General features: G+C 47.0%; 1 protein-coding gene across 3 annotated transcripts in view; it reads left to right on the top strand.

Annotated features, from left to right (window-relative positions):
- Positions 1-15555, top strand: part of Tshz2 (teashirt zinc finger homeobox 2) — a 441124-nt gene that overhangs the window by 369718 nt on the left and 55851 nt on the right. The window contains exon 3 of one of the 3 annotated variants that reach the window (XM_026787078.1): positions 5914-6137. The exons of the other annotated variants lie outside the window; for them this stretch is intronic. Within the exon in view, the coding sequence (XP_026642879.1) occupies positions 5914-6080 (167 nt within the window). The 3' untranslated portion in view covers positions 6081-6137. Of the gene's footprint in view, positions 1-5913; positions 6138-15555 lie in introns of those variants that run through there. 3 annotated transcript variants of the gene reach the window in all.

Raw genomic sequence — 15555 nt, 5'->3', positions numbered from 1 at the left:
GGTGGTACACACCTATAATCCAGTACTCACTGGGCACGGTGGTACACACCTATAATCCAGTACTCACTGGGCACGGTGGTACACACCTATAATCCCGGTACTCGGGAAGCTTAGACTCGAGGATTCTGAGTTTGAGGCCAGCCTGGGCTCCATATTGAAACCTGTCTAAAATCAAGCATATGAGGGTGTTTACTGACAAAGAGGCCTTGTGACCTCTGGCAAACCCGTCACCCCTGCTTTAAGGACACCAGAAAGATTGAGCAGAAATGAGGCAGGGTTTCCTGAGCACTCACTGCGCGTCTTAAGATCGTGTTCTACACCGATGCCCCAAACCCAAAAGAAACATTTCTATTAGCTCGGAAACGATTCCGAAAGTGAAAGCAAAACCCACTGAAGGTGGGGCTGATTCCACCTCGTGGTCATATGCTTGCGTGAAATACCGTGCACTGCTAGGTATTGGGATGTAAAAATAAATGAGGTGACACATAGCATTTGCGAGTAGAAACAGGAGAACTGGGAATTCCAGGCCAGGCTGGACCCTGTATCAAAATAAATCAGTAAAAGGGAATAGTAGTAACTGAGGCTAGAACTGCAGTAACAGCTCAGTGGGAAACAGACATTAAAACATGCAGATCAACCTCCACCAGCCACAGAAACCTAGCCCACAGGAGTGATGCGGGCGTTAGGGGACAGATGACACTCACAGGAGAAAAGCCCAGTTACTAAAAACATGGGAGCACAGGTGTAGTTGCTATGTCTTTAATCCCAGCACTTAGGAGGCAGAGGCAGAGGAATGTCTGTGAGTTCGAGGACGACCTAGTTTACAAAGTGAGTTCTAGGACAATCAGGGCTACACAGAGAAGCCCTGTCTCAAAACAAACAAAAAAAATACATAGATGCAAAAGCTGGACTTCTCTGGGTATTTCCAAGAATAATATAGATTTAGGTTTAAATTCAGAAAGCCACCTCAGGACACGCCTTTCAGCCCAGCATGCTGCAGGTGGAGGCAAACAGAAATCTAATTAAGACAGACGAAGTGAACTTTGCAAAGAAGCCGGTGTGTGTAGAGTGTACACCACAGCTTCCTCTGTCACTGGGCATTTTCTAAAAACAAGGGCAAGCATTCCAAGGTCCAGGGTTGGTAGGTAAGGATGCCCTGCCAGCTTGCCTTTAATGTACCTCAGCACTTCTCAGACATTAGCACAAAATGATTGGACAGTCATCTGTAAGTCATTCATGATGAGGGGAAGGAACAGGTTTAAGGAATTTTCCAAGAGAGCTTTTGTTGTACGCTTTCATTCTGGTCATGAGTCTGTGGCTGCGGCAGCATCACTTGCTGGGAATGTGGTGAGAGCCCAAGGGGAACTGAGGCTGACGACATGTCACCTTGGAGAGCCTCCCAGCTTCCACACCTCTATTATGTACGTTTGCCTGTTATTTAGTGTGTGAACCCATGTGCACATGTTCATGTTTGTGTGCATGTGTGGATACCCACAGGTACATGTGCATATGGAAGCCAGAAGTCAACATAGGCTGTCTTTCTCTTTCTCTTCCGTTTTTTGTTTATTTTGTTTTTGTTTGTTTATTTTTACTTTATTTTATTTTATTTTGAGACAGAATCCTACTACTTATCCCTGGCTAGCCTGAAACTCTAAAGACCAGGCTGGCTTTGAATTCAAAGAGATCAATCAGCTTTTGTTTCCTGGGTGCTGGGATTAACGGAATGTGCCACCGCATCCTGACCACTTTTAGTTTTGGAAACAGGATCTCTCACCAAATCTGGAGGTCACTGATTTCACTAGACTGTCTGGCCAGAGAGTCTTAGGCATCCTCCTGTCTCAACTTCCCCAAGCTTGGATTACAGGCATTCACAGTCACAGGAAGCATTTCACATGCGTGCCGGAGAGCTGAACTCGGGCCTCAAGCACTTTACCGATTGTACTTGACCTGCCTGTGCTCTTTAAAATTAGGCATGTCTATTGTCACGGTTAAGGAAGAGGGCTGGAGATGGTCCCTGCTGAGAGCCAGCCCCTGGGACAGAGTGACCTAGCCTGAGACAGGAGCAGCGCTGGCTGCTAACGCTTGGCTTCTCACTGCTGCGGTGTCGGGCGAGTCAAGCTACTGAGTATGTGAAAAGGTGGCTTGAACTTCATGTGTCAGTATGCAGCTGTCTCCGGACAAATGTTTACTTCGAGCTCTGTCCCTTTGGAGCGGGTGGGGGCGGGGAGAGAACGCAGCTTTAGAGAGAAATATTAACCTCGCAAATGTACACATTTTCAATTCCCGTCACAGTGACAGGCTACAACTTGTAATCAGTATAAAATGATTTTCCGCGAGAGTAAATGCTTATTGTCGCTGTCTTGATGCTGGAACTGGATTACTCGGTATTAATCCCAGGGTGACACAGTCACATCTGGAAGCCGTGAGATTTGTTTGGATGTCTTATGGGGCCGGGGGCAGCCTTCATTTCGCATCCTTGATCTTGGAGAATTTGAATAATAGAACAGCTTTTCTGTGTACACAAGGAGAGTGAGGGGGAAGGTAGCCACCCGGGATGAATTTAAGAGCCTAGGAAGCCAGGCAAAGGGAGAAAGGAGAGTGGGTGGGTATCTCCATGGCCACGCCCACCACGAACACCCCAAACAAGGACCTATTAGGCATCAACGGTACATTTGTTCCCTCAATACAAGAGAAAACTAAATCAAAAGTCTGCACCCTCTCACTCCAATGAGTACAACACCGCCTCTCCCTTGGGTACCCCTCCTTTACACCTCTGCCTGGGATAGCTGTCCTGATGAAATTCCGCCAGGATCATCCCTTGCCCGTAGGTTTTAGCTACAACAGAAGCCAGTGACCTCTTTCCATAAAGGGCCACATAGTAAATATCTTTCAGCTTTGCTGGCCATGTGGTTACCATGGTAACTACTATGCACCCACATAGCACGAAAACAGCCATAGACAGTAAGTAAATGAATGAGTAGTGCCGTGCTGCAATAAAACTTTATTTATCAAAAGCAGACAGTGAAGTACCATGTCCTAGGGCCTGACATTTACCAGCTCCTGATCCACAGTAATTGCCAGCATTGTGGCCCAGATGGGAAGGGACCCCGGCAGTGGGGAGCCAAGGAAGGCCACAAAGTCACAGTAAGTGTAGCAGCTTAGAGTCCTGCTTAGGTTTCCCCAGTGCAAATGTAACCGCTCTGCTCTGCTAGGGGAAAGTTTCCCCAGTGAAAGTGTTAAAGCTTTGCTCCCTCAGGCTCTGGGGAAAACTGTTACAGCTGGGCTCCTCTCAGGGGAAAGTGTCACACCCACAAGAGATTCATCAGGAAGAAAGACTTCAGGAGGATGGCTGCCTCTAGGGTAAGAAGCAGCAGCAAACTGAACCGGGTATAGAACTTATATAGGATTTCTTGGAGGGAGGAGCTTTTCAGGGTGGTTTGGGATTGATGAATTTTTGTGGTCAAACTCAGGGATTGCTGGGATTTCGTGCTCAGGGATTAATGGCATTTCAAGCTCAGGGACCTCAGGGATTGGTGGGATTCTACAGCCTGGCTCTGGGACACCTGGTTTTGGAGTCAAGTCAGTATCAGGGTGTTTTTCCTTAGCCCTTTTCACCCTACTATAATGGGCACCATTTTTTAGAAATACTGCCTTCTAAATATTTAAGCAACCCTACTAATAAGGTAAGGATTATGCTTTGTGGGTTTTTTGATCTTATGTGTATGGATGTTTTGCTTCCGTGAATGTCTGTTGAACCATGTGCAGGTAGTGACCAAGAAGGGACTGACTTACTCCTCTGGGACTGGAGTTACAGGTGACTGTGGGCCACCATTGTAGGTGCTGGGAATTGAACCTGGATCTTCTGGTAGAGTCGCCAGTGTTCTTAACTGCTGAGCCATTTCTCCAGCCCTCTGGGTAATTATTCTATTTTATCCAATAGCGTCCTATTTCAGAATCTTGTCTTAATGCATTTGGATTCACATATACGTATTTTGGAACAAGGATGTTCATCGTAGCCATGATGGCAGTTGAACAGAGATCCTGGAGAGAACTAAGAGGTTATTGTATTAAGTTCAGCACTGTTTCTGGCTCTCGGTGAGTCTGTTCAGTCCTTTAGAGGGGTTTTTCCAGTGTGGTAAATCTATCCCAGTAGTCCACTACTTCTGTGGGGTTGTCTCTCGTCCGTTCAGGAGCGGTGGGAAAGGTGGGTGAGCTGGTCTGACTTATATGAAGGAAGGTGTGGATGGTATGTGAATGACAACCCCCCTCTCCGAGGTTCTGGAGTTGAAACCACGGCCTTGCACATACGAGGAAGGTGCTCCCCCACTAAAGGACAGCTGTAGCAAGGTGGATGTGTCTCGGAACTGGGTTTGGTTTTAATTTCTTTTTTTTTTTTTTTTGAGAATTTTATATGACAGGGACAGTGTTGACATCATTTCCTGTAACTCCTCCCATGCCCTCCTGCTTCCTTCCTCTCATGGCTTCTTCTCCTCTAATTATTGTTATAATGGGTATATTTACTAAGGCCATTTTGTGTTCAGGGCTGACCGCTTAGGATTAGAGAACCTTGCAGAGGCTCATCCCTGGGGAGGACTGGCTCCCCTCCCAGCAGCCAGCGATTGTCTGTAGCTCTTCATCTAGAGATGGGCTCTTGTGAGATTTCCCCCTTCCATGCTGGTGTGTCAACTGATATTGTCACTGTGCTGGGCTCGTTCAAACGACCGTGTTGTTGAGAGTTGCTGGGTGCAGCCTCCCTGTCATGTCTCCGAGACACTGTGTCGCAGTGGATGTCCTGGTCTCCTGACTCTCGCAGCCTTCCCGTCTGTCTTCTGCAACGCCCAAGCCTTGGGTGTCACGCGGCAGGTGCCTCAGCTGTACCTGTTTGGCACGCCACAGCCGCTCGTTCTCTAGTTTGAGCGGCTGCAGCTTTCAGAACAGTTTGGGATTCCTGGGGCAGATGTCTCCAGAGGACTCATGGAGGAGAGGGAAGAGGAGCAAGCGCCATTCTCAGGGAAAATGGCAGTATCCTGGTGTTTTCACATTCTCATCGACTGGTGCTTTTACATTGTGTTATTGAAGCTTAAAATAAGTTGAACACACACACACACACAAAAAAAAAAAACCAAACAAACCTAAGTGCTTGGTGCTAAAAGAGCTTCTACTGCTGTTTTTGCCACACCTCCATTCACTAACTCTCCGGACATGCTGAGCGTCTGTACTGTGCTGATGCTTTCTAGACTCTGGGGATGTGGCAACAGATCCTCACAGTTGCTGGCCTTGAAGCTTGCAGTTTAAGAAAGAAAAAAAAAACCCTTAACCCCAGTCTGAGTGTGTCTGCATGCTTTTCCTGTGCCTTCAAAACTATCTGGGGCTCCATTTCCCTCTCTTGGCCTTTATGCAGATATCACTAATCAATCATGGCAGGGTTTGGTGTTGTTTGTTTGTTATTGAGCATCAAGGAAGACCTGGGTTTATAATCCTGTGAAAATTCAGACATTGCCGGCATTGAGGCAGGGTAATTGTTTGTTGAAGAAAGCTATCTTGAGCTCTGGAGAGTGTGTGGCAGGAGCACCCTGGGATGGCACCAACACTCTAAGATGTCAGTCATCATAACAACCAAAACCATCCCCAGAGATTCCCAGGTAGCACCTGGGGTCTGGGGAGGGATGGCCAACCTAAAAGTAACTGACCACATGGCCGCTACCAATGGCCAGAGTTGACTCACGCGAGAACTATTTGCCACTGTGGGGACAGGGGCTTGTTCTGATTCTCTCCCTAAACTCATACTCTCCAGTTCCATCAGCCAGGAAAAGAGCCCAGCACTCTTTGTATCTCCAAATGGAACCAGGGATTGAAGATAAAGAAGTTGAGGTCCTGATAGATGTTAACCTTACCAGATTTTCATCTTTCCAGTTGGCACCAGACCTGGCCTCCAGGCTGGATCTCCAGCTCATGGCACGAGAGGACAATGTACTCTTCCACCCTGTGCTCTGTGTACCACCCAGGTAACTCTTCCTGTAAAATCTGTGGCTTTATGGCAATCAATCGGCCAGGCATCTGGGGAAGTGGGCTTCTCGTGAGGCATCCAGCTCCCAGTGACTGCCCTGGGTTGCAACTGAACATTCTTCTTTCGATCTCCTCTGAGTGACGCAACAACAGTATTTAAATAAGAAATAGGTAGGTTGCCACTATTTGTCCAGATGGAAGCAAAGCCTCATGGGTAACCTGCCATCAGGAGGCTCCTGGAGACTAGTCTCCAGTGTGTGTGGATTGGAGGCTGTGGAAGGTGCATTTGTAAATGCTAAAGCAGGCAGAGACCCGACAGGATGGGCCAGTTTGGGCCAGGGGTGTGGTGCTCAGGAGGAATGCACAGCCAAAGCAAAAAGATGCTTGAAAACCATTCTGTCGTCATTGCAGCCTCCTTCAAAATGCCAAAGGGATGGACAGTTACTCATTAAAACCACTCCTCGGCCTTCTTTGTTCATCCACAGCCCCACGCCACAAGAGGCACCAGCTGTCCCTGACAGTTCGCCCCCAAAATGTTCCAAAGTCCCTTCCAAGCCCAGCCTCCCCTGGCTCAGTTCCTCTTTCCTTCCTCCCACCCATCTCCCTCTGCGCCCTCCTTGGCCGTAGGTGAAGGAATCATCAGCCCCTCTCTGTAATCCTCTTGCTCAGTTCCTCTCAAGGCCTGGGAGTCTCCCTGGGGTGTGGTGGAGTTGTTGGGAGCGCACTAGAATGATGGGGAAGGTGCAAACGCAGGGTCATTCCGATAGAGAGCTCAGTACCGTGAAACAGAAGCTGGAAAGAGGAAAAGAGTGAGGACGGCTCACAGGTAACCAGATGGGAGCCAACCATGGTAGAAGGCACTTTTGAAAGCTCGTGGCATGATAATGGTTTCTGGAGGCAGGAAAAGGTGACTCTGAGGTGGAGTTTGGAGAACCTGTGGAGTTACAAGGGATGGGTGGGAGCAGCAGAAGGCTCCCGTGTCGGTATAAGGAGAGAGTAGTACTATGCTGGACAGGGCTGTGTGTGCTCACAGAGCCCAGATTCATCCCTACACAGAGGCCTCTTGAGTTCATTTCCTGTCAAGGGCATTCTATGACACATTTCCAAATGAGAAAGTCATTCCCCATTGAGCTAGCCAAGTATCTTGAATAAATAATGTAGAGATTATTAAGACGTTTTCCAGAGGACCCCAGCATTTCCTGTCTTGACAATGAAGCTGGATTTGACATCAGCTGAATCAAGAGGTTACAAATAAAAGCTGTGACCCGAGCCAAACTTCCCCTCCAAGTGTTTCTCAATAATCTGAGATTGCATGCAAGACAGTACTTGCAATCAATTTTTATAAAACATCGCAACACGTCTTCCATTAAGCCGTGAGCGTGGCCATGCAGACTCTCCGTTGGCTACTGCCCTGGGTGACAGACCAGGCAGGAAGACTGAAATGAACTCTGACCCCATTGGTCCAGCAGTCAAATGTTAAAAGAAGAGGTGGTGAAGAAAAATAAAAAAATAAAAAATCTGACATGCGAGATGATTTGGGGCTGATGAGATGTGCATGTTGGGAGATATTAATGATTGTAGAAGGAGTCATACAAGAAATATTAATGCAAGGTACTATTGCTCACATCTGCTACCTAATTTACTGCTGCTGATGGGCTGAAAGAAGTGAGGTGTGGAAATATGCAAATGGCATACATGAAGAGGAGGAAGTGACTCCCCCAAGGTCCCATCATCAGCAAGAGAGAGTCAGCGTGTGCATTAGTTACTCTTCTGCTGCTGTGACCAAAGCAGCTGGAGGAGAACTGGTTCATTTTGGTTCACAGTTTCAGAGGGATAGAGTCCATCACGATGGGAAAGACAAGCCAACAGGCAGGGAAGGCACGGTAACAGGAGCAGACACTGAGACTCGGCTATAAACCTCAAAGGCCACCCCAGTGACATACTTCCTCCTGAAAGCTTCCACCTCCCCAAATAGTGCCACCAGCTGGGGACAGAGTGTTCAAACACAGGAGCCTGTGGAGGACTTTTCACATTCAAGCCATGACAACATGTCTGTCTCTCTAAGAAAGGCCCAGCGGCGGAGCTGAGGTCAGAACACTAAGTTCTTCTCCAAACACCAGACCATCAGAGACCCAGAAATGTGGTTGCCTTAGCCTACCCAGGAAGACAGGTGGGCTTAGCCTGAATGCAAGGAACTAAACCCAGAGTCTGAACAAAGAGCTTCCCCTTCCAGGCAAGTGAGCATCCATTTTCTCGTGGCACGATTGACTGAAAACACCTGCTTGTTAAATGACAGATGATCCCCCAAAACTCCTCAGACACTAGTAGGATGGTGTGGGGACAGGGGGAAGACAAGCCACAAGAGCATGTCCCTTTCCTTTCTCATCACCGTGACAGAATACTACTGTGCCCTTTGGTCTGTGATGGATGGAAGTTATGACAGAGCTGCTCCACCATGGTGGTGGTGGTGGGAGTGGTAGTGATGGTGGAGGTGATAATGGTGGCAGTGTTGATAATAACGGTAGTCGTGGTGATGATATTGGTGGTGGTGGTAGCGACAGCGGTGGTGGAGGTGGTGGTGACGGTGGTGGTGGAGGTGATGGTGGCGGTGGTAATAGTTGTGGTGGTGGTGATAATGGTGGTAGTGTTGATAATAATGTTGGTCATGGTGATGATAATGGTGGTGGTGGTGGCAGCAGCGGCGGTGGTGGCAGTGATGGTGTTGGTGATGGTGGTGGTGATAATGGTCATGGTGGTGGTCATGGTAGCATTCAGTAGAGTTCTTTGTATACCAACTAGACAAGATAGCAGCAGCTAGACCAAAACCAGGGCTTGGATCTCACCTTCAACTCCACCAGCCCTTCACAATTTCCCCGAGAGCCGGGACCAGGTGCTCACGCACAGGCCCCTATAAAGGATGTCTCAGACCCAAATTATGATGAGAAGTATCTATAGTCCCAAAAGTCGATACCACTTATGCATTTCATTCATAGGCAACTTGGAATCCTCCCTAATTATCGATTGTTTCATATGTAAAGTGTTGCAATATAGTGTGGTTCTGGTGAAAATTAAATTGCATGATGTACTCAAGGTGAAACCTACTCAAGATGGGCACCAGGCTTGGTCCCTTGCTCACAGCGAAAGCGCAATAAATGTTAAATAATAATAATAAAGAAACTGTAGCTTCAGCCTGCATTCTGCTTGCTTAATTACAAGTTTTCAATACCTGTTTGATGCTGCAGAGCACTCCAGCTAGTAAGAAATAAAATTAATGATTAATGACAGAACTTTAACCTAATAAGGTGGCCACTCCCAAGGTTTAGCGTATTCTAGCAGAAGGCTAATGGCATGCTCGCCATTGTTCATGCGCGGAGCGGTGAGGCACCATGCATAATGGATCAGAGTCCCTGCTAACAGCAGAATCACGCACAATAATTTAAACTTGTTTGTATGGAAATAAAGGGCGAGTCTTTGAAGTGTGTTCTAATGAGATGCCGCTTGATCTTCCGCGTGTCCTGGGAGACAGAGTTCAATTTCTCCCCCAGCGCCAGGCACATGTTGGTGCATGTAAGAAAGAAAGGGCCGACTTAAATTATGAATGGCCCTTCTTGTCTTTGTGGTGGCAGGTGAGGAAGGCAGGTGGGTGCTCATCCAGGGGTGGGGGGTGGGGAGCTGCTGGGAGACAACTGTGGTTCTCCAAGGTGGCTTCTGCTTGAGAAACTTGAAGGAAAAAACAGAGCGTGACCATCGAGGGCAGGTAAAGTGAGGCGGCAAAGAGCACCTGATGGTCCTCCCTTAAAGACAGGTGGGATGGGGTGGCGGAGTGTTGTGGTCCTTGGCATTTCAGTTCTGCTCACACACACACACACACATACATACATACACACATGCACACAGGCACACACATACACACATGCACACGCACACACATGTGCACACACATGCACACACATGCACACACATACACACATGTGCATGCACACGCACACATGCACACACATACATACACACACCACTCCTGATCCTCTGAGACCTGGAAGCAGTCCATTGCCAGTGAGTTCTAGCTGACCAACACTACCTGCTTAGGTGTCCCAGAAAACTGACCCGCCCACTCACAAGGTCCAGGGACGTGAGAGTGCTTTGACAGGAGAAAGAGTCAGTTATTGGCCAGAGCGGTAGCACAGGTCTACAGACCCAGCACTTAGAGAACTGAGGCAGGAGGATCACAAGTTGAAGACCATGCTGGGTTAGAGCGAGGGTCAGGCCAGCCAGGCCTGTAGTATGAGACTATGCCTCCAACAAAGGAAGCATATACGATCAATGCTTGTGCAGAAGGCTGTGAGAGAGATGTCCCTTCTCAGGAAACACAAACATCACGGGAGATAACTGTGGAGTGCTTTTCTCCTTACCTCTAGCTCCAAGGGCGCTTTTAGGATCAAGTAACTGTGGCTGGCCTCTGAGAGCCGGTGTGCACGGAAGTCCTGTGATGTCTGGCGACACAAGCCTAAAGTGAGGCTTGTGTGTTGACCCCTGTACCAACCACTAGTCTCAGACACTCCAAGTATTACCAGTCTAGGAAAATCTCACAGACACGCCCAGAGGTGTGCCTCCTAGGTGAGGCTAGAGTCTGTCCGCCTTCCAACAGTATCAACCAGTACGTCATTCAGCATTACAGCATCTGGGTCCATGCCAGAGCCCACATGCAGAACCCAGCCATTGGAGTGGTCTCCTTTGCCTGTGCCGTCCACCCTGGCTGTCACAGAGGCTCACAAAGTCTGTCCTCATCCCGTCATACACGCTCTTGTCCTGACAGAGCTCTTGGTTGTTAAGATTCTGTCACTGGGACTTGCCTCGAGACAGTTTCACAGGCTGGTGATATGGCTCAGTGGATTAAGGAGATTGCAACCAAGCCTGGTGACCTAAGTTCAATTCCCGAGATGCACATGATAAAAGTAGAGAAGTTTTCCTCCAACTTCTATATACACACATAAAGGTATGCTGTGTTTATACACACACACAATAGATAGATGATAGATAGATAGATAGATAGATAGATAGATAGATAGATAGATAGATAGATAGATAGATAGATAGACCTATATAATTTAAATCTGGAGGGCAAAACAAAAGCGCTTCAGGCAGCCAACGTTTCCCTCCTCTACCAGCAGATCCATTCTAGTGTGGCTAATTCTTCTTGCTGAATAAAGAGACAGCGTTTCCTGTTTTGATGACTAACCCAACCACAAGCCAAAAACATCACAATTAAATAAAATAAACAGATTCCCCCTTAGGTCTTCAAGGGAACAGCAAGTTTTTTTAATAATCAAAATCTGTGTGTATCTCACTTCATTGTTATGTGAAGATGTGGGAAAGGAGTCGATCTTTATAGCCATGACCTGGTCTCCGAGCGGAGGAAAATCCATTCCCACCCTTAATCTCACCCTGACTTTACAGCTACCCCGTGGTCCAAACTGGCCACGCCAACATTTTAGGAACAGGCTTTTTCTTAATTTCTTTAAGGGCAGGACTGGAATCTCTTTGTATTGAACACAAGTGGGGGAAAAAAACTACATTACAGAATCAAGCTTCAAACGCTTTTGTGGAATTTTCATTCTGATCCCGCCTGTAATGGAGTTGACCTCGCCTTCACCTATGATTCCTCTGGCTGTGAGTTCAGATTTCATGCCAATTAACATGTTAATGACATATATCATTTAAAGAAGCCATCATAACTTTTACCACATCGCGTTACATCTATTTCCTTGTAATTAAATCTGAATTACAGGGTGTAATTACTTTTCTTTCTCTGAAGACCCTGCTCCTTTCAGACATTTAAATTCAAGTGCAAGCACAAAAAGACAGTTGAAACCAACAACCTAACAAAAATATTATCAATTAGTGAACGTGTAGGGTTTCTCCAATGCTCTGCTTTCTTTGGAGCGCGTTCCTTTCTGTCCGCGTTCTTTGTATGAGAGGGAATGACTGGGCATCTCTAGTCAGATGTAAACCCTCTCCAGTCCTCAGGGCCCTACTCCCTATTAGTATGCAATGTTCTCACGTGTAAATATAATTACATATAATTATTAGCGGAAAAGGATCAGATAAGGTTTATTAAGGAAATATCTTGTAATTAGGAAAGCCTAAGACTTCCCTTTCCATGTCAGCTCAGCTGAGGATTGGCATCCTCAAGACCCACCCACAAAGTAGCTACACACTTTGGTTTCACCTTGGAAAATCAATAGTAGGAGAGAAAATCATTGCAGGAATACTTTCTTGTGCAAAAGTTGTAAAACAAACAAATAAATAAATGATCAACCTAGCCAGACCAACTCCATAAAACCTACTACCCAAGATAATGCTTTGGCTACTCATGGTCTGTAGCTGGAGGTTTCGCTCCTGCCCACCAGTTTTCAAACAAGCACTCTGAGGCTTAATATTAGTTATAATTGTTTGACTGATGGCTCAGGCTTATTACTGGCTGGGTCTTACATTTAAATTAACCCATTCTATTATTCTATATTTTACCACAAGGCTCATGGCTTGTTAGCTCGCGTCTTGCTTCCCCAGTGATTGCTGGCGTCTCTCCCTACCCCTTCTTCTTTTGCCCTTTATCTTTGCTTGGATTTCCTGCCTGACTCTGTTCTGCCAGGCTATTGGCCAAATCGGCTTCTTTATTACCCAACAGTAATAAAACATAGTCACGGCACACAGAAAGTCAACGGTCTTCTACATATTTTCTCCCATTTTTCTTTCAAATTTATTTTATTTTTAATGACATGTAAGCATGTGTAGGTATGTGCAAGAGAATGCCATGCCTCTGAGGGCAGAAGAGGACAGCAGATTCCCTGGCCACCTGATGTGGGTGTTGGGAATGGAACTCCAGCCCTCTGTGAGAACAGTGAGTGTTCTTAGCTCTGCTCACTTTTTCAGCTCTTTTAACATTAAATTGTAAAGCTTAAAGTTCTGTGATGATTGATTGATTAGTATTGACTGGTTGATTGATTGATTGATTGATTGATTGATTGATTGGTTTTGAGATAGGGTCTTACTATGTCATCCCAGCTGTCCTGGAACAGGCTACACAGGCCAGGTTTACCTCAAATTCAGAGATCCAAGTGCCACTGGCTGCCTCCTGAGTGCTGGGATTAAAGGAGGGCTCTACTATGTTCCTCAATTTTTTTCCACTATATCCCTCTATGCTTAATATTTTTTTAAATTTGTGTGGGGGTGGGTGCATAGGTGTACAGGAGAGCATCTGCCTTTGTCTGTGTTTGGAGAGAAGGAAGTGGCCCATTCCGTCACACTCTGCCCATCCCCTCAGCTATGGCCTTTCATTGAACCTATAGCTTACCACTTAGCAACTAGACTGGCTCAAATAAGTCCCAGCAATCCTCCTGTCTCTGTGACCCCCTCAGGGCTGGGGATACAAGCACTCTTGGACATGTCTTACTTCTACAAGGGCTGGGGGCAAGAGTCCAAACTCGGGTCCTCATGCTAATACAACAAGAACTCTATTCACTGAGCCAATTTCCCAGCTCAAAACGTCTTAGTCTTGAGCCTCATTAGAACACTCTAATGCCTAAGAGACATGAGAGGAAGTTGTAGGTATGGCCATCGCCTCTGGCCTTCTTGTCAGAATGTGGGCAACAGCATCATGGTGCTGTTTGAGGGACACAGCATGGGGAGATGGGTAGAAGGGCAGCTTCTCTGTCGTCGGAAAGGTCTGCATACTTAGTTAGGTCAGCTCACTCATTCATCTGTAAATCCCCATTGGGTTCCTGGAATGGTGAAGTGTGATTTAGTCCTCGGCTATAAATAGCATGGACAAGGTCATCATCACCAAAATGCTAACATCCTAAGGATGCAGAGCAGACCTCAAATGTGAAAACAACAGCGTTAATAAAAACCATGACCATGAGTAATGAGTGAAGGAGGAAAAGACAGTGAGTGACCGTGAGGGGGTGGAATGTTCTCGGCATGGCAGTCAATAAGGAAGGCTACTCAGAGGTGCCCAAGCAGGGAACTGAGACCCAACTGACGAGAAAGGATAACAGGAGTCTCAGGGATGATTCGGCGACCCAAGTACCAAGACACTCAGAGGAACAAGAAGGATGCTTTGAGAGAAGGAAGAGGAGGGGCTGTGGTTGGAATGAAGACAGCTGTAGAGAAAGGGACCACTGGAATGATGCTGAGAGTGGCAACAGTGCCACAGCTTTGTTTCATGAGCAAAGGGAAGCAAATCTGGGGTTTTAAGAAAGTGGTGGCATTGTCGGGATTGAACTTTGGATAGTCTTGAGTATGGGGAGTGGATTTGGAGGGTTCAGAAGCAGACAGACATCTATTGATGGGGTCGGCAAGTAAAGATACAAGCTTGAAATGAGGAAGTGTCAGACCAGAGCCAGAGCCCGGGCTATGGCAGGAGGAAGGGCTGGGGCTCCTCCCCAGGCTGCCGTACCTTGCAAGAAGCTCTATGTCCCTCTTACGTTTTGTTACACAAATAATTGCATTTATGAGCACTAAAGTGAACAAATCACAGGACATTCCCACCCTTGGTGATCCTAAATAAGGGAGAAAGATGCCCTATACACAACCAGCTCATCACATAATTGCAAGTTGGGCAAAGCTAGGTGTTTTGGAAACAAGGGAAATGGGACCTGGAACTGCAGGATGGGTAGAAAATGAGGGAAAACTACTTTAGACTACATGCCCAGCGTGGCACACATGGAACCATGATATCTGAATGGGTCTATAAGTGGCACCATGAGGTGAGCCCAAATACCAGCTGGTCTCCTGTCTTCCTTCTCCCAACATGCTTGTCCCTTTTTACACTTTAACTCCGTAAACAGCACTAGGAAGCAGGGAGATCATAGATAATTTGCACCCACGACACAGAGAAGAAGACAGGGGCTTTGATTCCGTGGCTCATACTTTTGTGGATGTTGTTGCTAGGGTTACCATTGCTCTGATGAAACACCACGACCAAAGCAACTCGGAGAGGAAAGGGTTTTGTTGTTGTTGTTGCTTTGTTTCTTGTTTGTTTTGGTTGGGGGTTACTTTTGCTTTTCATTTTTATCTTATGCTTCCACATCACTGTTCATCATAGAAGTCGGGACAGGAACATAAATGAATGTGTACACAAGCTTGCGTGTGCGCACGCATACACACACACACACAAACACACACACACACCTATTTCTCAGGCTTTTGTAAAGCAGACTGCAGGCCAGTATTGGCCATCCTGATGAAAAGGCTTGAGGCAAGCACCAGGTGATTTGGTTTAGTTTGGTTTTTCTGAGGCAAGAGTCATCCTGACTGAAGCTAGCTTTCAACTATGATCCTCCTGCCTCCACCTTCCAAGTGCTAAGATCACAGGCCTGGACCGCCATGCCTGGCTCCTCTGGGTTCTTCAGCTCATCCTCTCAGGATCCCGCCATCTTCCTGGGGAGAAAGCATAGTGGCATTCAGCCACAGGTCCACCCTCCACCTCCAGGGGGACATTTCACCAAATGTAGGTCTCCCACAGAAGAAACCCTGTCCCTTCTCATTCAC

This window comes from Microtus ochrogaster, linkage group LG8, assembly GCF_000317375.1.
Source record: "Microtus ochrogaster isolate Prairie Vole_2 linkage group LG8, MicOch1.0, whole genome shotgun sequence".
Taxonomy (NCBI): Eukaryota; Metazoa; Chordata; class Mammalia; order Rodentia; family Cricetidae; genus Microtus; species Microtus ochrogaster.
Note: the sequence above shows the minus strand (reverse complement) of the source record. Positions and strands in the feature narration are given on the sequence as shown.